Genomic DNA, 26717 nt, shown 5'->3' on the forward strand with positions numbered 1-26717 from the left:
TTATTGTCACTGTCCAATGGTAGTTCATTATACTGTACTGTAGTATTTCTAGGAGGTAGCAACACCACCTAGCCATAACCCCATATTCTAATTTTCTTAATATTACATGTGTGGTGAATGGGTAAAGGATCCATATAAGTGGACCAAACACAGCAGTTAGGGTTGAGATTAGGATTAAGACCAGGATTGGTTTACTACTGAGTAATTTTCCACAGTAGATACTGCAGTACTTTTACTCATTTCATAAATTTAAAAGTATTCTGACCCATTTGTAACTAACTAGGTACTTCCTAACTTGATGTTCACATGCAGTTCTGCCTCAAAAATGACAGAGGCCGCCAATGCTCCTTTTAAAAACTCATTGATTTACAGCAAAAGCACCTCTGTACATATAAAAACAGGAATGAATGAAAATCAATATTTATTTTTGAAATTGAAATTGTATCACATCCATTACATTCAGTGTAAACAATCATCAAATTTACTCAAAAATCAAGTACACAGTATTTGTTGATGTTCACATTTAAATAAAACTAATTTAATATTTTTTGTGTAACAGTAGTAGATCAACCAATCAAATTGACTGATTAAGAATGCACCAAAACACGTAACCAAGAGGAAGGCTGAAAGTGGTGCTTGTGTGATGAACATGGCGGCTGCACAAAGAATATTGTTCCTAATTCAGAAACGTCACTTGTAACAACAACGTAATCCACAAGACCAGGCAGCTTGTCTTTATGCAGCACATGGTTTACATTCACTTGACCTTCGTGATTTTATGAATTGTCACAGATACCGACTTCCTCGGGTGGGAGATCATCTTCTTGGTGGAGGAGGAGTTGATAAGAGGAACCAGATGAAATGTTGCCCTTAGCCCCACCATTCAGCTACTGACAGCTCTTCAGTTTTATTCCAGTGGTGGTTTTCTGCAGACTCTTGGTAATGACCCTGGCCTAAGCAAAGCTGCAGCGTGTAATAATATAATAATATATATATTATTTTGGCCTGGGAGTACTCATGACCCCTTCGTCTGGACAAATTCTGGAGTGTATCAGCTGGCAAGGGATGGTGCATTTGCTGATGCATATGTACTGGGTGACCACTGGGTTATCCACTCTAAAGCTACTTACTCACTCATGTCTCGAATCCCCATACTGAGGCAGAGAGAGAGCTTTGGGCATCAGGGGGATTTCAGTGTTCACCAGAACACCGCTGTGCCATCATTGTTGTATGTGCTATGTTGCATATCATTGCAGTACTTGCTGGCATACACCTTACTGATGGGGAAAAATGAGGAAGATGAGGAGGAGGACGAGGAAAGAGAAGAAAGAAACATCCCTGTAGAATTACCAGGAGACTTTAGGCCGGTATGGAAACACAAATGCGAATGTTAAGGAACGTTGTTGCTTCAATTTATTGTGGATAAGTGACCCGTGTTTGTTATTGTGTTTTTTTGGGGGTTTTTTATGGTGCCTCTTCTTCACTGTAGCATTTTTTTCAGTTTTAGCGGTACCCACTCTTTTCGACCTGTAGCCCGTCTTTTTCAAGGGAAAATAACTGCTCACTTCACCCACAGGTATTAAAGTATATGAGTCTCTGGAGGAGGCTCAGTAGATGACCCAGTAGATTTACTAATGTAAATCTACCTCCTCAAAGATCCCTAAAGTTGTACTTGGGCTTAGTAACATTTCCAGGAATATTTTTTCCGGTAGTTTTTCCTCCTCCGGAGGGAGGGCTGGTGGGTGTACTGTGTTTTGTTAAATAAATTACTTTTTTATTTTTTCTAATAAAAGTAATTGAAATACTCCTTGCTTATTCCTAATTCCTAATCATACGTTAGTAGAGTATGGAGTAATAATGAGTATGTATGTAAATTGGTGGTCTAGTTTTTGATTGCTATTGCTTTTCTACCCCAGAGGCAGAGTCAATAAATAACTGCTTAAAAGACATTCATATTTTTGGGGACATAGAAGGCTTTTGGCAAACACTTCTAAAATTGTCTCTTAAAGTTTCGTATTCTTTAACTTCATAAATAACTAAGATAAAATGCTTTTGTTGACCTGGACTGTTTGATATGGGTAGTCAATTTCATGATAAATGATGTGACATTACATCATATCATACTATTATATGCAGATTGTGGATATAATCAGTACTTAAGGAATTCTGAATAACATTGGCAGTTTATTTTTAAAGAATCATATTTAAGTTATGTAAGCATTAAATGTAAAAATGTAATACAAAACAGAATTCCACTTGATAATGTTTATTTTGAAACTGGCAATACAATATTACAGCAATACTTTAAAAACAGGTATAATAAAAGAAGCAATTAAAATAATAATATTAATATAATTAAAATAATAAAAAAAGATTGCTCAGTTGGTCCCTTCTTAAAGTTCCACTAAATGTATGAAAGCAAGATTATTGCAGTATAACATTATTGCAGTATATACATTTTAGGATAAGACAAATCAGTTTATAAACATGTATAAAATAATAATACAAAGTATTAAAACTGAGGAGGAAATACAGACACACAATGCGAGATAAACATAAATTAATAATACAATTATTTGACTGTCTGTAGCTGCTGAAACAGCGCTACACCTACAACTGGTGCTGAAAGCTCACAGGATTAGAACTCCAACATGAAGACTTGGAGTTCAGCACTCAGTAAGATGTTCCTCCTTCTATTAGAGCTTACGTCCTGTTCACCTCATCAGGTTGAGCTGTGAAACACACAGTGATGAACAGATGAGTCTTTAATCAGAGATCCTGATTCAGCTGAAGTGGAACAGAGAGATTTCTGATCCAGTGAGCTTTACAATGTGTTTACAGTGAGTTCTTACCTCGAGCTCTGTGGCATTTGACACCCAGTATAATGGACACCAGCAGATATGGAGACATCGCCAGCAGACTACTGAGCAGACTAAGGGCTGAGAATCGAGTTTCTGGAATAGACAGATCTACACACACACAAACACACAAAGACACACAGACACACATCCCATCTATGACTATATCTGAGAATATGCAATTCTGTGTGTGTGTTTGACAGAGGATCAGGGAGACCAGATTGTAACACAAAAATCATTTGAATCAACTGAATCTTTATCTTGTCTCTCTACATTCAAGATCTGTTACCAATGTTCTTACTCACCAGTAACATTTACCCAGAGTGCATCACTGTAGGGTGTGTAGTTGACTGGGTCTCCTCTCCCAGCTCTGCACCAGTACTGACCTCCATCAGAGACACTAACTGAGCTGATGGTGTGGGAGTGTGTTTCAGTGCTGAACTCATTCTGAGGGTTCTGTGTGTGTTTAGTCCAGTAAAACCTCCATCCAGCAGACTGATCCAGGACACACTCCAGAGTCACTGAGCTTCCTCTCAGTGCAGCTCCTTTAAGACTAAATCTGAGTTCAGGTTTAGGTTTAACTGCTGATGGAGATGAAGCACAGAGTTCAGATCATGAAATCAGAATCTTTATCACACTGATGTTCTCATAACATTAACCAGCTTCAGATTAGATTCAGCTACTGGTTAGAAGTTTACATACTTAGCAATTAACTAAAATTTAGTTTATGAAAAACTGAAAAACATATATATAATATATTCCCATAATTCAACAAGAGACGCTGTATGAAACACATGTATCATACTGGCTTTAACACAGTTCACAGTAATTATCTTCAACAGAGCAACACACACTTACTGTCTCTGTGAAAACACTGATCTCAGTACATCTGCTAAACTCACACTGACTCACAAGAGAGTAAACACACTTCACCAAGACTGAAATCAGTGTAATGTAGTAAAAGCTTCAGTAGAGTTTGGAGACAGATTCATTTATTAAGCTGAAATTTCACCAAGAATGCAGGAAGTGGTGATACTGAGGAGACTGCAGCAGCTCCACATTTCAGGACTATTTATCTGCAAATGTTATAAATTATTAAATTAAATAAACTGAGTTCAGTAAAGGACTGCGTGTCCTTGCTTTAACAGGATCAGGTCTCGAGACGGCAGCTATTCTTGTGTCAGTGTCTACAGAAGAGGAACTCCAGTTTGGAGAAGTAAAAGTAGGATAAAGCAAACAGGGATCTGCACCAGGCTAAAATCTAACACTAACCGATGCTACCTTTAACCATCTCTTCTCTCTTTACACTTCTTTAAAAACAAAATTGGGTGAGATTCCTGAAAACAATATACTCACATATGACTGTACAGATAAACTGAAATCTAGATCCAGCACCACATCACATACCATCATCACTGAAGCAGCAGATCTCGTCTGTACTCTCCCTCTTCCCATAGCATCTCTAACTGTTATACAGTCTGAATATATTTAGAAACAAACACATGTTCACTTAGTAATTCTGATCACTACATTTTCCAGTCATGTGAAAACGTTAGGACATTCAATAGAAACCTTTAACATATTGAATAATCTTTATAATCTAATCTTTAAAAGCAAAATAATTTACATAAAACAATTTACTAACATGACCAGGTCAGGCCATCCTTGCATGTTCAGCCCGAGAGCAGACCACAAGACGAGTAAAGAAGACTCTTACAATGCCAAAATATCATCATGGGACCTACTTGTAGCTCTTTCCACTGTTAATGTGAAAGTACAGGAATCTACATAAGAAAGAGACTGAACAGGTTTGATTTTCATGGACGTTTGTAAGGAGGAAACCCTTGCTGTCAAAAACTAGCAGGGGCTGAAAATTCAGACTGTATATTGTCTGATAGTACAGGCTGCCTGCTTTCAGTTCCAGCTCCTACACAGAAGCCCTCCACTACTCAAACACCTAAACACTTCCTCTCACTGCATCTTCCACATCTGCTCTGTCAGCTAAACGTTCCTCACAAAGTTCAGCTACTACTTTTAGTTAAGTGCTGGATCTGAACTCTCTGAACTCACTGAGATACTGTGTGCTCTAAAGAGAAGTGTGCTGACCCTCCTCCATCACTTCTGCAGTTCATGTTAAGGATCAGCTACTGTCACAGGACCAGTGTCCCAAAAGCATCTCAGTGTTTAAATCATCTGAACTGGTAGAGAGAGAGTGCTCAGTGTGATGCTCGCTCGACCCTTTAAGAACCATGTTTTAGTTAAGATGGTTTTGGGAAACTCAATCTGCTCCTTTTCCAGTCAGGGAATCTGAGTAGAGCACAGGTGATGCTGAGTGTAACAGAATCTGACAGACTTCTCTCAAGTCTGATCAGCTAATGAATTTATCTCCAGTTGATGAAATAAAAACATACAGATATTAAACTGTACATTTGAGGTTTCTGTTTCAGATGTGTTACATGTTTTCATATTGTTTATTTTACTGTATTGTTTTACAGTAGAATCCGCTAAATCAAATTAAAGAGGATTTACTGCTGCTGAAATCTCAGTCATTAGACAAACCCCCACTACTCACCCCTGTCTGTAAAAACTTTTAAAAATAATAAATCCACACTGAGAGACAATTCCAGATGTTTGTACATTATTCCCTATACACCATAACTGTCAATCATCTAAACACTTCCTCTCACTGCATCCTCCACTTTCTGTCTGATCAAACTCTAGCTGAAGTTTTAATCCACTCACTGTCACTGTGCCTTTTATTGTAGAGTCAGTGTTCATTAGTGAAGCTCCCTGAAATCACAGAGACACTGATTCTATTCAGTTCCATCAACATTAGAGATTTCATAGTTCTTCTTCCATTGAGCTTCACTGAGAGGATCATTATTCTTAAACCACTCGTAACTTGAACACACGCTCAGCTGACTGCATCTTTTAATATAGACTTTTATAAAATATGAAACTCTCTCTATGAAGATACACACCAGTATTAAACACTGTGGAACAATCTGAAATAACTGCAGAATTATTTAATTATTCTGAAATCAAATCTTTTCTAAACAGAAAAACAGAAATGATTACTTACCAACTGTAATCCTGACTGGAGCACTGTGGTGTGAGTAGTAGTCTCCTCTGAGTGCTACACACTGATACTCTGCTGTTCCTGTATCAGACACTGTTATACTGAGTGTGTTGGTGTCTTTATCTTCAGTCAGAGGATTTAACTGCTGAGAGACTTTGTACCACGTAAACCTCCATCCAGTGAGTGAGATCTGCAGATCAGAGTAAGTGTGTCTCCAGTGTAGACAGTGGTGTGAGGATCCACCCTCAGTGTTGGTTTGGGTATTTCTGTTGAGATGAAATGATGAAGAGATCAGAGCTGATTTTACTTTTTCAATATAAACAGTAGTTTATCAGGATAAGATCAGACTTTGTACATAAAGAGAATCTAGATTCTACATTTGGTGTGAATATTACAGTAGTTTGATTGTATCTGCAGTGTTGCTACACAGTGCAGAATTCTGATATTCAGGGGTGAACAACACAGATCCTGGTCTGGAGTTAAAGTAGAAAAGTGCTTCTAAATGTATTTGAGTAATAAAAGTAAAGTTACTGAGTTATTATTACATTATTTTGAATGTATATTAGGAGCTGTGTCTGCACATATTAAAAATACATTTTATAACAATGTTTCCAGGTTTACAAAATGACATTAATTAGAACATTTTCATACTTTCACAATAATTTCCTTTTGTCACTTATAATATTTAAAGAAACAGCAAACACACTCTAAACCAATCAGGAGGAGAACTTTGGCTAGCATCTGGGTGTTGACCCCTCCCCAGGCCAGCGTCACATTACACACCATCAACCCTAAAGCAGCAGATCTCTCTGTTCTCTGTCTCTGTTTTACACAGCATGTCTAACTGTTATACAGTCTGAACATATTTACAAACATAGACTCACATTTCTTTAGTGATTCTGAAAAATCACTACATTATTATACAGTCATGTGAAAAGGTTAGGACACCCCATGAAGAAATGTGTCCTTTTTTTTAACATATTTAAACATGTGGACTGTCATGATCCACTGGGTCAGACAGTGAGGGTGAACCCTCGCAGGGGATGGAGCAAAGCGAGAGAGTTTATTAACTCAAAACAGGCAGAACTCAAGAAAAAGAAGCAAGTGTTAACAGGATTAATGATAAACCAAAAGACAAACGTGACACCGAAAACTGGGCAAACAAGAGCACACCTGTGGCTGGTGAGGGACGAGGGCTAGGCTAGCGTGCCAGGGCTGAGCCAGAATGATACAGAAAGCCTAACCCTACAGGCAGTGCCTGGAGAAAACCGTGAAACAGAGAGACAGCGCGGGTCAGGCGCTTCTGAGACTTACTGGACCTCCGGAGCTGAGGGATCCACTGCCGAACCCAAACAACAGAACCGATACAATGACAGGGTTACCTTCTTTGAGCACAGGCGATAACTAGAGCCCGTACTTGAGCTGACTTTCGTGACTAAGCTTCGAGAATGAAGCTTCACCCACATAAACAAGCCCCTACAGATTCCTTCAGTACACTACAGCCTTAGGTAAGCAGGCAGTAACGGTTCGGCAGATACACTAGAGTCCCTAGGCTAAGGAGGTTAGCCTCTACTACCTGAGGCCGTTGACAAGCCCAACAGGTTCAGTCTGCACTACGATCCACCAGATCCAACACCAGATCCAACACCAGATCCACTAGATCCAACACCAGATCCACCACTGCGTTCACCTTAGTTCATTCTCGGCACTGGCTGCTGTCGCCAGCCCTCCTTAAACACACCAGCCACAGGTGGAACGTATTAACAGGACGTGAAGTAAAACACATGAAGTAAACACAACAGTGAAGCATGAACATAACGTGAAAACGTGAAAAATCCTCTTCAACACAAGAGTCCATGACATGACATGACTGAAAAACTCAAAGTCTCTGTGAACGCCTGCGAGCGACGCGGGCGTGACATGGACATTTGGTCTTCATTTAACAGCACTAAGATATGAAGGTAAAATAACTAAACACATTAAACTGAACTTTTATAAATCATTATTAAAATGCTGAGTGTAACAGAATCTGACTTCTCTTAAGTCTGACCATCTAATGAATTTATCTCCAGTTGATGAAATAAAAACATACAGATATTAAACTGTACGTTTGAGCTTTCTGTTTTCAGATGTGTGTTACAGTGTTTTTCTGTATTGTTTATTTTACTTTACTGTTTTACAACTCCAAAGTAGGATCAGCTAAATCAGATTAGAGAGGATTTACTGCTCTTTTAATAAACACTGAAGTAATAAACTCCCTGAAATCACAGAGACACTGATTCTATTCAGTTCCATCAACATTAGAGATTTCATAGTTCTTCCTCCATTGAGCTTCACTGAGAGGATCATTATTCTTAAACCACTCGTAACTCCAGACTCCTCCACTTTCTATTCACATGTGAGAGTGACTCTCTCTCTGATGAACACACACTCAGCTGACTGCATCTTTTAATAAAGACTTTTATAAAATATGAAACTCTCTCTATGAAGATACACACCAGTATTAAACACTGTGGAATAATCTGAAATAACTGCAGGATTTTCTTACAATTATTCTGAAATCAAGTCTTTTCTAAAAAGAAAAATTATTACTTACCAACTGTAATCCTGACTGGAGCACTGTACTGTGTGTAGTACTCTCCTCTGCGTGCTATACACTGATACTCTGCTGTATCAGACACTGTTATACTGAGTGTGTTGTTGTCTTTATATTCAGTCAGAGGATTTAACTGCTGAGAGTCTTTGTACCACGTAAACCACCATCCAGTGAGTGAGCTCTGCAGATCACAGGTCAGAGTAAGTGTGTCTCCAGTGTAGACAGTGGTGTTAGGATCCACCCTCAGTGTTGGTGTGGGTATTTCTGTTGAGATGAAATGATGAAGAGATCAGAGCCGATTTTACTTTTACAATATAAACAGTAGTTTATCAGGATAAGATCAGACTTTGTACATAAAGAGAATCTAGATTCTACATTTGGTGTGAATATTACAGTAGTTTGATTGTATCTGCAGTGTTGCTACACTGTGCAGAATGCTGATATTCAGGGGTGAACAACACAGATCCTGGTCTTGAGTTAAAGTAGAAAAGTGCTTCTAAATGTATTTGAGTAATAAAAGTAAAGTAAGTTCTGGATATTATAATTACTGATATTTAAATTTCTATTAAATTCAAAAAAGGAGTTTGTAAAGCAAGTTTCCAGGTTATTAAAAATGACATAAATCAGAAAAGATTTTATTGTTTTTGTTTTTACTGATAGCCAGTGAAATAATGAATATTAAAATGGGAGAGATTCACACATAGATTAAAGTGGCAGTGGAGAAGCAAAGCCACAGGACACATAAGGTACCATCCATCACTGAATTAGCAAAACTTAAAAAACAAACAAACACACACAAAAAAAAAACGTTTCACAAATAACCACAAATTAATCCTCAATTTTTTTTCTCAGAGGGAATTAGTACAAAGAGTATTAGCTATGGCAGTAAGGAATAATGAATCATATCCATTAATAAAGAACTGAGAATAGAGTAAACCCCTATAATCTAAATCTAAAACTAAACCTCAGATTACACACTGTAAATACGATATAATTGTTTAATTTAATATATTTAATTAATTGATTTAGATTAATTGTATGACAGTAAAACCTGTGAATTCAGTTCTCTTTACAGAAAATTATGAGATGCTTTTATTGCTTCATTAAAGAGAAATTTAGACCCATGCTTCCTTTCAATACATTAACTTCAAGAACTTTCTAGGTGCTACTTTAACCAGATAATCAGTGTACTTCCATTGTAGTCTCCAGTCTCTCTGTTCATAAACACTGAGGACTTATGTTGTAAATAAAGTCATGATTGTTTTGTTGAGATTATGAATATTCTTCATCCTTTAGAAAACGGAACTTTTCAAAAAGGCCTGTTTGACTTACAGCATCTACTGTTGATAGTGTTGTAAAGCTCAGCTTAATTTACAATTTTACTGCACTTAAATACACAGTGTATGTACTGCTTTTAGGACTCTATTAATTTTGTAGAAATGCATTAATTTGGTATTAAGAATGAGGAATAATCTGTACAAATTAAATAATTCTGTAAATGTAGATGATTTACCTTCAGTTTGTCCACAGTGGAAGAGCACAATCAGCACTAAAGTAAGGAGAGAAACAGAGGACATGATGCAGGAACAGTTTTCACATCAGGACAGTTTAGTTACTGAAGTATGAAATTACTGAAGGTTCAAAGTGTTTCAGCACTGTTCAAGATCAGCTGAGTATCATTACATTTATATACACAGTTTATAACTCAAACAAGTGAACCAACTCTTATTCATACTGAAACTGAATGGAAGGAACAGCATCAGGATTCAGTGCAGCCAGTCCTGAAGCATCGAGAATCACTGCATTCCTTTCAACTGAACTGTTCCACTAGATGATCCACCACTGATACCACTGAACTGTTCCACTAGATGATCCACCACTGATACAACTGAACTGTTCCACTAGATGATCCACCACTGATACAACTGAACTGTTCCACAACATGCTCCACCACTGATACAACTGAACTGTTCCACTAGATGATCCACCACTGATACAACTGAACTGTTCCACTAGATGATCCACCACTGATACAACTGAACTGTTCCACTAGATGATCCACCACTGATACAACTGAACTGTTCCACTAGATGATCCACCACTGATACAACTGCACCGTTCCACTAGATGATCCATTACTTATACAACTGCACTGAGCACCACCACCACACCTATAAAAGCATGGTGACCAACTGACTAAACTTCATGCCGTCCATCGATCTTCTTGGTGAGTGTCGCAGTGGGTCCAGAGCCTACCTGGAATTACTGGGCACAATGCAGGTATACTGCCTGCACAGGGAACCAGTCAATAAAAGGGTACCCCACACAACCATTCACTCACTCCTAGGAGCTGTTTAGCACAGTTCACCTACCATGTGTGTTTTTAGGAGTTAACATTCCTTACAGACTGAGAGACCTGTGCAAGGATTAATCCCAAACACAAAACTATTGGCCCCGGAAGCTATGAACAGACACACACACACACACACACACACACACACACACACACACACTACCTACAGCACTACTGTGCCACCCTAAAATTCTTGCCTTTTAAAAATATTAAAATGTCTACACATGTCTCATATACAGTCCACTCAAAATATCTGGGTCAAAGGCACATTTTACACTTGGTATAAATTTACAATTTTTAAATCAAACCAATCCCACGTAATTAGAGGACACATTTCAGACTTTCATTTAAATAAAAGGGCATTTTCATCCAGTTCAGTTTTGTAAAGAAAAATAAATGTAAAGTTTCTGTCAGTTAAAGTTCTTTGTTGCTATGACAAATGTCTATCACTACCAGGTGATGGATATCAAATTTGTATAGACATACAATCTACTTGGATAGCAATAATTATATATAGCCTATAGTGTGACCACAGAATTGTGTGCTGTACTGGGAGCACTGTACTGTACACAATTCACAACCAATCATTACCATGTTTTGCCTCCATACAATATCTCATATTTTTCATTAGGATTTAAAAATAATTAATTAATTAATAATAATTGTGACGTTAATAATTAATAAAAAGTGTACGTTTCACTAATTAATTTAATGTGAATCTTTTTCAGTCTGGCCACCTTGGTATGTACTAGTATGATAATGGCTGCAGCCTCTGTGATTGAGGAAGTTCTGAAATGTGACTGTATTGGATATTTAATATGTGCCTGTATTTCTGTCAGTGCACTAACAGGGGTTATGCAGCATTTGTTATTATGGGAAGCATGGTTATGTTCTGTGGATAGCTAGCCTTTCATTTAACTGACTAATAGACAGGCCTTGTAATCTTTTGGTAGGTGATGTATTTTGGTGACACTTTTTTACCAAATTGTTGAAGCAAAGGAATAATAAATATTTATGTACTTTTTAAGGCTGTTTTGTAACTCTGTCCCTCTGCAGAACTATTGTCCTGTGGTTAGTATGAGTAAAAAACATGGTTAAAAAAACATGGTGAAAATTATTTGCTAATTTTCCTATTTTCCTAAAATAAATTATGAACTCCTCTTTACAAATAAGATCTTAACTCAGACAAAACTCAGACCAGCTTCACAGCACATAATCCATCTCTTTGTAATGATCAAACTGTGTTTTAGAACACAGTTGGTTTAAAATGTTTTTAAAGAAGCCAATTTTTTCATATTAGCATGTTAGCATGAAAAATGCTTTTAATGACTTAAGTCATTGAAGTGAGTTTTCTCCATGAAACAGGGATAAACGGCAACCCATTTAGTTAGAAGATATTTAGGAAAAATGTGTCTTTGTCCCAAATGTCATATAATTATAGATTTTTTATAATCCATACAGTTGTGTTAGAACATACACAATGTATGGGAATGAATGTTATAGTAATATTGGGCTTTCAGTGATTTCTTTGAATCTTTCCTTGTCTGAGGCAGAATGAGTTACAACTTACATCAAAAAATAGAATTTGGTGCACATGTTTTAATTGGGAGAGAAGGGTCATAATTAAGGATCATAATTATACACACAATGTCATACACCCACATACATTACTAATTCAGCAATTAGACTGAGCAATACACAGCACAATGAGGAAGTCTAAAAAGCTCCGTACAGATTTGAGAAGAATGAGAGTAGATTTGCACAAGTCAGGAATGTCTCTTGAAGCTATTTGTGAACAGATTGGTAGAAAATCAATTTGAACATCTTAATGTCCTCTGTCACTGACCATGATTGCCTACAGCTGTGGCTTCTCTGTGCCAACATAAAAGGAATTGTTTGACAGCACTCGTTAGATTGTTAGACCAATTCAAAGCACAATGAGGAAGTCCTGAAAAACTCTTAGTACAGATTTGAGGGAATGAGAGTAGATTTGCACAAATCAGGAATGTCTATAGAAAGTATTTCTATACAACCACAGATTCGAAGAACATCAGTTTGAACAATATCATGAATATATGTCATTACTAGGAGGTGTAGCCACTTTGCCAAAGTCTAGAATAATACCCAAACTGTCATACTTGGTTGAAAGGAAATGAATTCAGATGGTCAAGACCAACCCAAAAACCTTTGTACTACACTGACCAGAGGGGTCAACCCCAAGAAAACTGTTAAGCTTGGTGGTGATATGATCATGTGGCTGCTTTGCAATGCTTTGTGGTACATTGCAACTAGTATATTACACAATGACTTCTTCAGAATTCTTCATCAAAACCTCAAACCATCAGCTAGAGGTTAAAACTTGTCCACAGTTGAGTGTTTCAACATGACAGTGATACTAAAACACATCAAGAGTAGTTGTGGAATGGATAAAGCAAGCAAACATTAAGCTTCAGGAATTGCATTGTGGGTTCTGTTTAAATTTATATTCATGGTAAGAAACAAATTTGGTTCAATAACTTTAGAGGAACCAAAACTCAAAAGAGGATTCCATCTTCCTCTGGTCGACTCTGCAAATAACAGAACAACAAGAATAACTGGACATAAATAGCGAGATGTGACATTAAGCTATAAATTATGAGAATGGGAGTTAGTGTACATGTTCAGTGTTAACGTGAAAGTCCATGCAGGACATAAACAGTCATATGTACATCTAATGTGGTAGAAATGAAACAGTGTGACAATCCAGAGCAGGACAGCATTGCAGTGGACAGCAGGGTAGATAGACAGACAGGTAGGTAGGTAGGTAGGCATAATAAAGGCACTTAAAATAGTAGTAAGAAGTGGCAAATAGGAAACAGTAAACCTGACTATAAATACAGCTATATTAATAAATAAAGCTATAATATACATAATATAACCCAATTACATAAATAAGAAGTACTAGAAAAGTGGAGAGTAATGCACAATGCAATGTAGTGGAGAGGGCAGAACAGTAAAAAGAAGGCATCTCAATACAAGGGAAAGGAATAGACTTGCAGCATTGAGCAGACAGCAGGAGCAGCTCAGGACATGGGATGAAGAGATGAAAGGAGAAAAGGAACAAAGGGGTTTAGTAATATGAATAGTCAGAAACAGGTTCTCTGAACAGTAGAGAACAGCAGTAATATCCAGAAACAGGAAGTGTATTCAAGAGCTGAGGAGCTTTATTGGAGAACGTTCTTCCGCCCATATCATCTTTAAAAGCAAGGATCTGACAGTAGGCCTGCATCTTGTGAGCAAAGTGTACAAGGCAGGTTCTACGGTTTCATGATTTGCATGAGCTTCCAGCCAATACGGCATTACAATAGTCCAATAGGTTATAAAAGCATTGACCAGCTTCTCAGCATCATGTAAACAGAATACATTTTGCACTTTGGCAAAATTATGCATTTTTGACTATGTAGCATATGTGTGTGTCAAACGAGAGAACAGAGTCAAAAACAACACCTAGGATTTAATGGTGGTACTGGGTGTGACTGAAAATCTAGACTCACAGCATTATGCATGGTCTAGATGCATTTAAAAACCTTCATACAGCAGCAGCTCTCACTCTAATGAAGATATAAATAAAAGAGTTACTCACAGAGCAGCACAGAGAGTGGACTGACCTCCATACTGTCTCACTGACCACTGACTAACTAACAGGTTGAACGGAAGTCTGCTTTAAACAAACACTTCCTTTTTCTTTACAGCGAAAGTTACTGCAATCGAGAGAGAGAGAGAGAGAGAGAGAGAGAGAGAGATATTCAAATAACTACAATCAGAGGTGGAGCCAGTAGGAGGAGGGTGATGGTAGGCATGTCCAAAAATAAATAAATAAACATAAATAAAATATTTAGAATTTAATGTTAAAATTAAATTAATTTTTTAAAATTAAAAAGTTAATGTCTGTTCAACATGACAGTGTAGAAGCAAATGGCCAAATTAACATGCTGATTAACATGAATATTTTGGGAAACCGGGGCTGGATTAGTAGGCTACCCAGCTCTATTAACCTTGTAGTTAACCGGTGTAGTGATCACTAGTGTGACCTGGACATCAGTAAAGACAAACAGAATCATAGGATCTTGTAAAATAAATAATTTCTACATACACATACACACTGATCAGCCATAAAATTAACACCAACTTTTTCTTAATAATAAATACAGCTGTGTTTGAACATACACAACTCATGGGAATGAATGTCATGGAAATTTGGTGCACAAGTTGTAATTAGGGGAGGAGGGATCTGAAGTCAACAAAGGATCAGAATTATACATTCAGTGTCAAAAATACACCCACATAAATTACTAACTCAGCAATTAGACTGAACAATACACAGTACAATGAGGAAGTCTAAAAAGCTCAGTACAGATTTGAGAAGAATGAGAGTAGATTTGCACACGTTAGGAATGTCTCTTGATGATATTTCTATACAACCGCAGAACATTTCAACGCCTTAATGTCCTCTTAACGTGCTGTCACTGATCATAATTGCTGCTACCTCTCTCTCTCTAGCTTTTCTGTGCCTACATAAAAGGAATTGTTTGACAGCACACATTATATTGATAAATACACAGCACAATGATGAAGGCCTAAAACTTAGTTTCTGCATTTATTGTCCATTATATCAGCGTTTAAACACCTCAGTATCACAGCTGGAAAAAGAACAGTCCAATCAACAGTGTCCTGTGAGTCTGTGTCATGTCCACTGATTAAGGACATCTACAAGGTGAACCTAGTCTTATAGAGTGGACGTGGTGTTTAAAAACTCCAGCCGAAATACTGTGTCTGATCCACTCATACCAGACCAGAACTACAGTGCTGAGACCCACCACCCAAATACTACCTGCTCTGTGGTGGTCCTGTGGGGTCCTGACCATTGAAGAACAGGGTGAAAGGAGGATAACAGTGTAACAGAGAAACAGATGAACTACAGTCTGTAATTATAGAACTACAAACTGCTCCTATATGATAAGTGGAGCTGATAGAAGCAACAATGAGAGTAGAATTCATTTTATGGCTGATTGGTATATACGTGCACTTACCCACTTCTTATGACTGTTATCAAAATAAACTGACTTACTTTTTCCTTTGAAAGAAACACAGAACCTGATAGTTCAGAGCTTCCAGACTGCATTTAGACACCTTCATACAGCAGCAGCTCTAATCTCAAATGAACATATGATCCATTCATTTTATTAATTTAGTAACGTATTGGTTCGTTCATCAGGAAATTGTGATACAATGTTAAGAACAGCTCTTGAAAGTGAAAAATGCAGGTTTTTGTGCAACAGTGACGATATGTTACAATAATTTAACGTTTTTTATAGAGACTCTTCATGTGCAGTTATAAAAGCATTAAACTGTTTATGTCCAAACATGATGGTCAGCAGTGTTAGTATAGCACTTCTGAAAGAGCTGTGGCTGTTGACTGTGTTTCTGCTAGCTCTTGCTCTTGTGGTTGAAGTTCAGGTGGTTAAACTGATCATTGGTTATAACTGGTAGCAACATGCATGAAATCAGATGGATGCATTTATAGAGAGAGAGTGTGTGTGTGTGTGTGTGTGTGTGTGTGTGTGCAATGTGTGTGTATTTTCCATGATGTAAAGGGTGTAAATGATCTAAACAGTATTATTTTAGTTCCTCATCAGCTGATGAGGTAATTTCCACTCTTCCACTGGAACAGAAGTCAGACCACTAACACTGAAACTGTGAGCTCCTCTCAGACACTCTTTTCTGTATCAGTTTAGTTGATGAAATGATACATATAGTCTATGACCAGTTAAATAACCAGCTAATCCACTGATTATGTAGTGATTAATAATATGTAATAATATATTTTAATAAAACCTGTAAATGCTTGTGTATGAATGGTGTATGGCTGAGAGACTCCGGGAATAGTCTGATGAGTCTTTATCTGATGCAGTTCTGCTGTTTGAATTAGACGATGCAGGGTCTTGAGTGTGTGAACACTGAACTACTGTGAGTTGAATCAACCAGTTGTTTCAGTATTTAAAGTGAAAACCTCGTCCTTTTACATCCTTTATTTAAAGTGTAGCTGATCTAAAAGAAAAGCTCATGTATTTTAGTCTGCTCTTTACTGAGAAACTGCCTGGTTGAGATGAGCAAAAAACCCTTTTAGCATCTCCTCCCCCTCCTGCAATGGTTGAAGCCACTGCTGATGTGCAATAGAGACAAACCACAACCACGTGAGTGAGGATGGGAGGGAGTAAAATAGCTCTAAAAGCATGCAGCTATATTGATGAACATTAATTTATAAATACTGAATACACATCTTACACATATACAAAGGTGGCAAAGCTTTAGAAACAGGAACTGATTATGAACAGTAATAACTAACTTCTGCAAATCAGTCTATTAATGATGACTCGTCTGATCCACTCGTACCAGTGCAACACACTACTAACACGCCACCACCATGTCAGTGTCACTGCAGTTCTGGTTCTGTTCACTCCAATCCAGTCGTGGTCATAATATTCTGATATGACTTTATATTTATTCTGACTGGCTGCGTTACAGTGTGGTATGACAGCACCACTGCTGATAAACACAAGGCCCTACAGAGGGTGGTGTAAACCAACCAGCACATTACCACAGCTGCACTTCCTCCCATACAGGACATCAACAACAAGAGAGGCCTGAGGAAAGCCAGCAGCATCTCCTTTTACTCAACACAAACCACAGCCACTTCCTGTTCCAACCCTTGTCTTCTGGAAAGACATACCAGAACATTCGAGCCAGAACCACCAGATTCAAGAACAGTTTTTATACAGACTGATGCTGATCCTGACCTAAACTTCCTCAGTACATTTACACACTGAGCTCCACCTGCTCATGTGGGCCTTTATGCACATTGTACTCTGAACTCTCTAATACTAAACACTAAGTCTGAAACACTGGAACAGTAAGCTAATGCTCATTCACCTGCACTGTACACTTTATTAATGTATACGTACTACAACACCTCTGCTGCAACACTGCAGTACTGTTTACACACGTGTTGTACTGTCTGTGCACCTGTTGTCCTGGTCTTGTCTGTTGTCTTGCACTAGTGCTTCTGTTTATTGTCACTGTCCAATGGTAGTTCATTATACTGTACTGTAGTATTTCTAGGAGGTAGTGACATCACCTAGCCATGACCCCATATTCACTTCTAATGTTCTTTATATTACATGTGTGGTGAATGGGTAAAGGATCCATATAAGTGGACCAAACACAGCAGTTAGGGTTGAGATTAGGATTAAGACCAGGATTGGTTTACTACTGAGTAATTTTCCACAGTAGATACTGCAGTACTTTTACTCATTTCATAAATTTAAAAGTATTCTGACCCATTTGTAACTAACTAGGTACTTCCTAACTTGATGTTCACATGCAGTTCTGCCTCAAAAATGACAGAGGCCGCCAATGCTCCTTTTAAAAACTCACTAAATCACTGGTTCCATTCACAGCAAAAGCACCTCTGTACATATAAAAACAGGAATGAATGAAAATCAATATTTATTTTTGAAATTGAAATTGTATCACATCCATTACATTCAGTGTAAACAATCATCAAATTTACTCAAAAATCAAGTACACAGTATTTGTTGATGTTCACATTTAAATAAAACTTGACTGATTAAGAATGCACCAAAACACGTAACCAAGAGGAAGGCTGACAGTGGTGCTTGTGTGATTAACATGGCGGCTGCACAAAGAATATTGTTCCTAATTCAGAAACGTCACTTATAACAACAACGTAATCCACAAGACCAGGCAGCTTGTCTTTATGCAGCACATGGTTTACATTCACTTGACCTTCGTGAGTTTTATTCCAGTGGTGGTTTTCTGCAGACTCTTGGTGATGACCCTGGCCTAAGCAAAGCTGCTGCGTGTAATATATATTATTTTGGCCTGGGAGTACTCATGACCCCTTCGTCTGGACAAATTCTGGAGTGTATCAGCCGGCAAGGGATGGTGCATTTGCTGGTGCATATGTACTGGGTGACCACTGGGTTATCCACTCTAAAGCTACTTACTCACTCATGTCTCGAAACCCCATACTGAGACAGAGAGAGAGCTTTTGGCATCAGGGGGATTTCAGTGTTCACCAGAGTGCCGCTGTGCCATCATTGCTGTATGTGCTATGCTGCATATCACTGCAGTACTTGCTGGCATACACCTTACTGATGGGGAAAATGAGGAAGATGAGGAGGAGGACGAGGAAAGAGAAGAAAGAAACATCCCTGCAGAATCACCAGGAGAGAAGGACTTTAGGCCGGTTTGGAAACACAAATGCAAATATTAAGGAACGTTTTTGCTTCAGTTTATTGTGGATAAGTGAACCGTGTTTATTGTGTTTTTTTGTGGGGTTTTTTTTTGGGTGCCTCTTCTTCACTGTAGCATTTTTTTTCAGTTTTAGCTGTACCCACTCTTTTCAACCTGCAGCCCGTCTTTTTCAAGGGCAAATAACTGCTCACTTCACCAACAGGTATTAAAGTGTATGAGTCTCTGGAGGAGTCTCAGTAGATGACCCAGTAGATTTACTAATGTAAATCTACCTCCTCAAAGATCCCTAAAGTTGTTCTTGGGCTTAGTAACATTTCCAGGAATATTTTTTCTGTTAGCTGGTGGGTTTATTGTGTTTTGTTAAATAAATTACTTTTTTATTTTTTCTAATAAAAGTAATTGAAATACTCCTTGCTTATTAGTTTGTTTTTCTAACAATTACTTTCCTAATCATACGTTAGTGGAGTATGGAGTAAGAATGAGTATGTATGTAAATTGGTGGTATAGTTTTTGTTTGCCATTGCTTTTCTACCCCAGAGGCAGAGTCAATAAATAACTGCTTAAAAGACATTCATAATTTTGGGGACATAAAAGGCTTTTTGCAAACACTTCTAAAATTGTCTCTTAGTTTTGTATTCTTTAACTTCATAAATAACTAAGATAAAATGTTGTTGTTGACCTGGACTGTTTGATATGGATAGTCAATTTCATGATAAATGATGTGACATTACATCATATCACACTATTATATGCAGATTGTGGATATAATCAGTACTTAAGGAATGCTGATTAACATTGGCAGTTTATTTTAAAGAATCATATTTAAGTTATGTAAGCATTAAATGTAAAAATGTAATAGAAAACAGAATTCCCCTTGATAATGTTTATTTTGAAACTGGCGATACAATATTACAGCAATACTTTAAAAACAAGAATATTGAAAAATAAATAAAAAAAGATTGCCCAGTTGGTCCCTTCTTAAAATTCCACTAAAAACGTATGAAAGCAAGATTATTGCAGTATAACATTATTGCAGTATATATATTTTAGGATAAGACTAATCAGTTTATAAAGATGTATAAAATAATAATACGAAGTATTAAAACTAAGGAGGAAATACAGACACACAGTGCGAGATAAACATAAATTAATAATACAATTATTTGACTCAGTCTGTAGCGGCTGAAACAGCGCTACACCTGCCTAGTACTACACTTAGAGAGACAGAGAGAGTAAATGAAGCTGTTGATGTTTCAGTGGATGAAGCTGCTGTTAAAATCCTCTACTGCTGATCTGCCAGACTGGAGGATCTCTAACAGGGTGCTGAAAGCTCACAGGATTAGAACTCCAACATGAAGACTTGGAGTTCAGCACTCAGTAAGATGTTCTTCCTTCTATCAGAGCTTACGTCCTGTTCACCTCATCAGGTTGAGCTGTGAAACACACAGTGATGAACAGATGAGTCTTTAATCAGAGATCCTGATTCAGCTGAAGTGGAACAGAGAGATTTCTGATCCAGTGAGCTTTACAGTGTGTTTACAGTGAGTTCTTACCTCGAGCTCTGTGGCATTTGACACCCAGTATAATGGACACCAGCAGATATGGAGACATCGCCAGCAGACTAAGGGCTGAGAATCGAGTTTCTGGAATGGACACACACACACACACACACACACACACACACACACACACACACACACACACACACACACACACACACACACACACACACACACACACACACACACACACACACACACACACTCACACTATATCTTTATCTTGTCTCTCTACATTCAAGATCTGTTACCAATGTTCTTACTCACCAGTTACGTTTACCCAGAGTGCATCACTGTAGGGTGTGTAGTTGACGGGGTTTCCTCTCCCAGCTCTGCACCAGTACTGACCTTCATCAGAGACACCAACTGAGCTGATGGTGTGGGAGTGTGTTTCAGTGCTGAACTCATTCTGAGGGTTCTGTGTGTGTTTAGTCCAGTAAAACCTCCATCCAGCAGACTGATCCAGGACACACTCCAGAGTCACTGAGCTTCCTCTCAGTGTAGCTCCTTTAAGACTAAATCTGAGTTCAGGTTTAGGTTTAACTGCTGATGGAGATGAAGCACAGAGTTCAGATCATGAAATCAGAGTCTTTATCACACTGATGTTCTCATAACATTAACCAGCTTCAGATTAGATTCAGCTACTGGTTAGAAGTTTACAGACTTAGCAATTAACTAAGATTGAATTATATATAATATATTCCCATAATTCAACAAGAGACGCTGTATGAAACACATGTATCATACTGGCTTTAACACAGTTCACAGTAATTATCTTCAACACAGCAACACACTCTTACTGTCTCTGTGAAAACACTGATCTTAGTACATCAGCTAAGCTCACACTGACTCGCACAAGAGAGTAAACACACTTCACCAAGACTGAAATCTGTGAAATGCAGTAAAAGCTTCAGTAGAGTTTGGAGACAGATTCATTTATTAAGCTGAAATTTCACCAAGAATGCAGGAAGTGGTGATACTGAGGAGACTGCAGCAGCTCCACATTTCAGGACTATTTATCTGCAACTGTTATAAATTATTAAATAAATAAACTGAGTTCAGTAATGGACAGTGTGTCCTTGCTTTAACAGGGTCAGGTCTCGAGACGGCAGCTTGTGTCAGTGTCTACAGAAGAGGAGCTCCAATTTGGAGAAGTAAAAGTAGGATAAAGCAAACAGGGATCTGCACCAGGCTAAAATCTAACACTAACCGATGCTACCTTTTACTATCTCTTCTCTCTTTACACTTCCTTAAAAACAAAATTGGGTGAGATTCCTGAAAACAATATACTCACATATGACTGTACAGATCAACTGAAATCTAGATCCAGCACCACATCACATACCATCACTAAAGCAGCAGATCTCTCTGTACTCTCCCTCTTCCCACAGCATCTAACTGTTATACAGTCTGAATATATTTAGAAACAAACACATGTTCACTTAGTAATTCTGATCACTACATTATTTTACAGTCATGTGAAAACGTTAGGACACTCCATAGAAACCTTTTAACATATTGAATAATCTTTATAACCTGATCTTTAAAAGCAAAATAATTTACATAAAACAATTTACTAACATGACCAGGTCAGGCCATCCTTGCATGTTCAGCCCGAGAGCAGACCACAAGACGAGTAAAGAAGACTCTTACAATCCCAAAATGTCATCATGGGACCTACTGGTAGCTCTTTCCACTGTTAATGTGAAAGTACAGGAATCTACATCAGAAAGAGACTGAACAGGTTTCATTTTCATGGATGTGTGTAAGGAGGAAACCCTTGCTGTCAAACTAGCAGGGGCTGAAAATACAGACTGTATATTGTCTGATAGTACAGGCTGCCTGCTTTCAGTTCCAGCTCCTACACAGAACCCCACCACTACTCAGACACCTAAACACTTCCTCTCACTGCATCTTCCACATCTGCTCTGTCAGCTAAACGTTCCTCACAAAGTTCAGCTACTACTTTTAGTTCAGTGCTGGATCTGAACTCTCTGAACTCACTGAGATACTGTGTGCTCTAAAGAGAAGTGTGCTGACCCTCCTCCATCACTTCTGCAGTTCATGTTCAGGATCAGTTACTGTCACAGGACCAGTGTCCCAAAATCATCTCAGTGTTCAAATCATCTGAACTGGTAGAGAGAGAGTGCTCAGTGTGATGCTCGCTCGACCCTTTAAGAACCATGTTTAAGTTTGTCATGCTGGCTAGGCGAGACAAGGGAACACTCGCAGGGACAGAGCAATGCGGAGAAACCGTCTTTAATGGACGAACCAAACAGAACAAACACAAACGAAACGAGGCAGCAAAGTACAGGGTCCAATAAACAGAAACAGAAAACAAACAGGTGAAAACCGAAAGGGGATAAACCAGGAAAAAACCACCTGAGACTGGAAAGCCGTCCGGGAGCAAAGCGAGAGGGGACCAATCACAAACCGCGCTAGTCAGGCGCTGACGAACTTACTCGACTCAGTTGCTAGGGAACCGGACGCCAAATCACCTTGGCGACCAACCGGTGAACCAGACAGCGAACTCCTGTACGAGAGACCGCTCCGATAGAGCATAGACTATTTGAACTTGTAGAACTTCCTAGAAGTCTCCAGACCATGAAGCAAACCTTACAGCTTGGCATCGCAAGAGTAATTCTCGTTTGCTCCCTTTGTACTCCAGCACTCAGGTGAAACAAATCATAACTAAACAGAAAACAAGGCGCCTTACTGCGACCGCTGTCAACATAAAAGTCCTTAGTGAAAAAACCAACGGGAGGAACAGAAAGTACGTGAACATAGAAATTAACCTAACATTGACTGAAAAGTTCCCAGGAGCCTGTGGACCGCGGCCCGAAGCCGCCCCTGGGGGGGGAGGGGGCCGCAGGGCTGACAAAGTTAAAATGGTTTTGGGAAACTCAATCTGCTCCTTTTCCAGTCAGGGAATCTGAGTAGAGCACAGGTGATGCTGAGTGTAACAGAATCTGACTTCTCTTAAGTCTGATTATATAATGAATTTATCTCCAGTTGATAAAATAAACATACAGATATTAAACTGTACATTTGAGGTTTCTGTTTTCAGATGTGTTACATGTTTTCATATTGTTTATTTTACTGTGTTTTACAGCTATAAAGTAGGATCAGCTAAATCAGATTAGAGAGGATTTACTGCCCACTACTCACGTCTGTCTGTAAAAACCTTTCAAACCACAGAAATCAATCAAACTCTGTTCATTCCTACTTTAAAATATTAAATTCATACTGAGAGACAATTCCAGATGTTTGTACATTATTCACTATACGACACCATAACTGTCAATCATCTAAACACTTCCTCTCACTGCATCCTCCACTTTCTGTCTGAACAAACTCTAACTGAAGTTTTAACCCACTCACTGTCACTGTGCCTTTTATTGTAGAGTCAGTGTTCATTAGTGAAGCTCTCTGAAATCACAGAGACACTTATTCTATTCAGTTCCATCAACATTAGAGATTTCATAGTTCTTCCTCCATTGAGCTTCACTGAGAGGATCATTATTCTTAAACCACTCGTAACTCCAGACTCCTCCACTTTCTATTCACATGTGAGAGTGACTCTCTCTCTGATGAACACACACTCAGCTGGCTGCATCTTTTAATAAAGACTTTTATAAAATATGAAACTCTCTCTATGAAGATACACACCAGTATTAAACACTGTGGAATAATCTGAAATAACTGCAGGATTTTCTTACAATTATTCTGAAATCAAGTCTTTTCTAAACAGAAAAACAGAAATGATTTCTTACCAACTGTAATCTTGACTGGAGCACTGTAGTGTGAGTCGTAGTCAACTCCTCCATGTCCTCTGAGTGCTATACACAGATACTCTCTTGTTCCTGTATCAGACACTGTTATACTGAGTGTGTTGGTGTCTTTATATTCAGTCAGAGGATTTAACTGCTGAGAGACTTTGTACCACCTAAACCTCCATCCAGTGAGGGAGATCTGCAGATCACAGGTCAGAGTAAGTGTGTCTCCAGTGTAGACAGTGGTGTGAGGATCCACCCTCAGTGTTGGTTTGGGTTTTTCTGTTGAGATGAAATGATGAAGAGATCAGAGCTGATTTTACTTTTACAATATAATCAGTAGTTTATCAGGATAAGATCAGACTTTGTACATAAAGAGAATCTAGATTCTACATTTGGTGTGAATATTACAGTAGTTTGATTGTATCTGCAGTGTTGCTACACAGTGCAGAATGCTGATAATCAGGGGTGAACAACACAGATCCTGGTCTTGAGTTAAAGTAGAAAAGTGCTTCTAAATGTATTTGAGTAATAAAAGTAAAGTTACTGAGTTATTATTACATTATTTTGAATGTATATTAGAAGCTGTGTCAGCACATATTAAAAATACATTTTATAACAATGTTTCCAGTTTTACAAAATGACATTAATTAGAACATTTTCATACTTTCACAATAATTTCCTTTTGTCACTTATAATATTTAAAGAAACAGCAAACACACTCTAAACAAATCAGGAGGAGAACTTTGGCTAACATCTGGGTGTTGACCCCTCCCCAGGCCAGCGTCACATTACACACCATCAACCCTAAAGCAGCAGATCTCTCTGTTCTCTGTCTCTGTTTTACACAGAGTGTCTAACTGTTATACAGTCTGAACATATTTACAAACATAGACTCACGTTTCTTTAGTGATTCTGAAAAATCACTACCTTATTATACAGTCACGTGAAAAGGTTAGGACACCCCATAAAGAAATGTGCCTTTTTTTTAACATATTTAAACATGTGGACTGTCATGATCCACTGGGTCAGACAATGAGGGTGAACCCTCGCAGGGGATGGAGCAAAGCGAGAGAGTTTATTAACTCAAAACAGGCAGAACTCAAGAAAAAGCAGCAAGTGTTAACAGGATTAATGATAAACCAAAAGACAAACGTGACACCGAAAACTGGGCAAACAAGAGCACACCTGTGGCTGGTGAGGGACGAGGGCTAGGCTAGCGTGCCAGGGCTGAGCCAGAACGATACAGAAAGCCTAACCCTACAGGCAGTGCCTGGAGATAACCGTGAAACAGAGAGACAGCGCGGGTCAGGCGCTTCTGAGACTTACTGGACCTCTGGAGCTGAGAGATCCACTGCCGAACCCAAACAACAGAACCGATACAATGACAGGGTTACCTTCTTTGAGCACAGGCGATAACTAGAGCCCGTACTTGAGCTGACTTTCGTGACTAAGCTTCGAGAATGAAGCGTAGTGAGTTAAGTTCACTCACATAAACAAGCCCCTACAGATCCCTTCAGTACACTACGGCCTTAGGTAAGCAGGCAGTAACGGTTCGGCAGATACACTAGAGTCCCTAGGCTAAGGAGGTTAGCCTCTACTACCTGAGGCCATTGACAAGCCCAACAGGTTCAGTCTGCACTACGATCCACCAGATCCAACACCAGATCCAACACCAGATCCAACACCAGATCCAACATGAGATCCAACACCAGATCCAACACTGCGTTCACCTTAGTTCATTCTCGGCACTGGCTGCTGTCGTCAGCCCTCCTTAAACACACCAGCCACAGGTGGAACGTATTAACAGGACGTGAAGTAAAACACATGAAGTAAACACAACAGTGAAGCATGAACATAACGTGAAAACATGAAAAATTCCCTTCAACACAAGAGTCCATGACATGACATGACTGAAAAACTCAAAGTCTCCGTGAACACCTGCGAGTGACGCGGGCGTGACATGGACATTTGGTCTTCATTTAACAGCACTAAGGTATGAAGGTAAAATAACTAAACACATTAAACTGAACCTTTATAAATCATTATTAAAATGCTGAGTGTAACAGAATCTGACTTCTCTTAAGTCTGACCATCTAATGAATTTATCTCCAGTTGATGAAATAAAAACATACAGATATAAAACTGTACATTTGAGCTTTCTGTTTTCAGATGTGTGTTAC

The 26717-nt window shown here is 38.5% G+C and overlaps 2 protein-coding genes across 2 annotated transcripts; both read right to left on the minus strand.

Moving 5' to 3' along the window:
* Positions 1–2260: 2260 nt before the first annotated feature.
* On the minus strand, positions 2261–18960 carry LOC140562754 (contactin-6-like). The gene is made up of 5 exons (XM_072688614.1): positions 18957–18960; positions 8534–8797; positions 3164–3442; positions 2853–2969; positions 2261–2732 (listed from the first exon to the last, which is right to left on the minus strand). Exons 1-5 carry the CDS (start codon positions 18958–18960, stop codon positions 2704–2706), a joined length of 693 nt encoding a protein of 230 aa, XP_072544715.1. The 3' UTR covers positions 2261–2703.
* Positions 18961–20080: 1120 nt separating this feature from the next.
* LOC140562756 (uncharacterized) lies at positions 20081–26234 on the minus strand. The gene is made up of 5 exons (XM_072688615.1): positions 26180–26234; positions 24535–24816; positions 21029–21307; positions 20756–20845; positions 20081–20635 (listed from the first exon to the last, which is right to left on the minus strand). Exons 1-5 carry the CDS (start codon positions 26232–26234, stop codon positions 20607–20609), a joined length of 735 nt encoding a protein of 244 aa, XP_072544716.1. The 3' UTR covers positions 20081–20606.
* Positions 26235–26717: the final 483 nt, after the last annotated feature.

The sequence above is a fragment of the Salminus brasiliensis genome, chromosome 9 (assembly GCF_030463535.1).
Source record: "Salminus brasiliensis chromosome 9, fSalBra1.hap2, whole genome shotgun sequence".
NCBI lineage: Eukaryota > Metazoa > Chordata > Actinopteri > Characiformes > Bryconidae > Salminus > Salminus brasiliensis.

Bases quoted from the DNA above. Each gene is read 5' to 3' on its own strand.
- LOC140562754 (XM_072688614.1), bottom strand. The intron at 2,970-3,163 runs GTGAGTAAGAAC...GTGTGTGTGTAG, and splicing joins ACTCTGGGTAAATGTTACTG to ATCTGTCTATTCCAGAAACT. The intron at 2,733-2,852 runs GTAAGAACTCAC...TGTGTTTCACAG, and splicing joins CAAATGCCACAGAGCTCGAG to CTCAACCTGATGAGGTGAAC.
- LOC140562756 (XM_072688615.1), bottom strand. From the start codon at position 26,234: ATGTTGGATCTGGTGTTGGATCTGGTGTTGGATCTGGTGTTGGATCTG. The intron at 21,308-24,534 runs GTAAGAAATCAT...CATCTCCATCAG, and splicing joins TCCAGTCAAGATTACAGTTG to CAGTTAAACCTAAACCTGAA. The intron at 20,846-21,028 runs GTGAGTAAGAAC...TGTCCATTCCAG, and splicing joins ACTCTGGGTAAACGTAACTG to AAACTCGATTCTCAGCCCTT.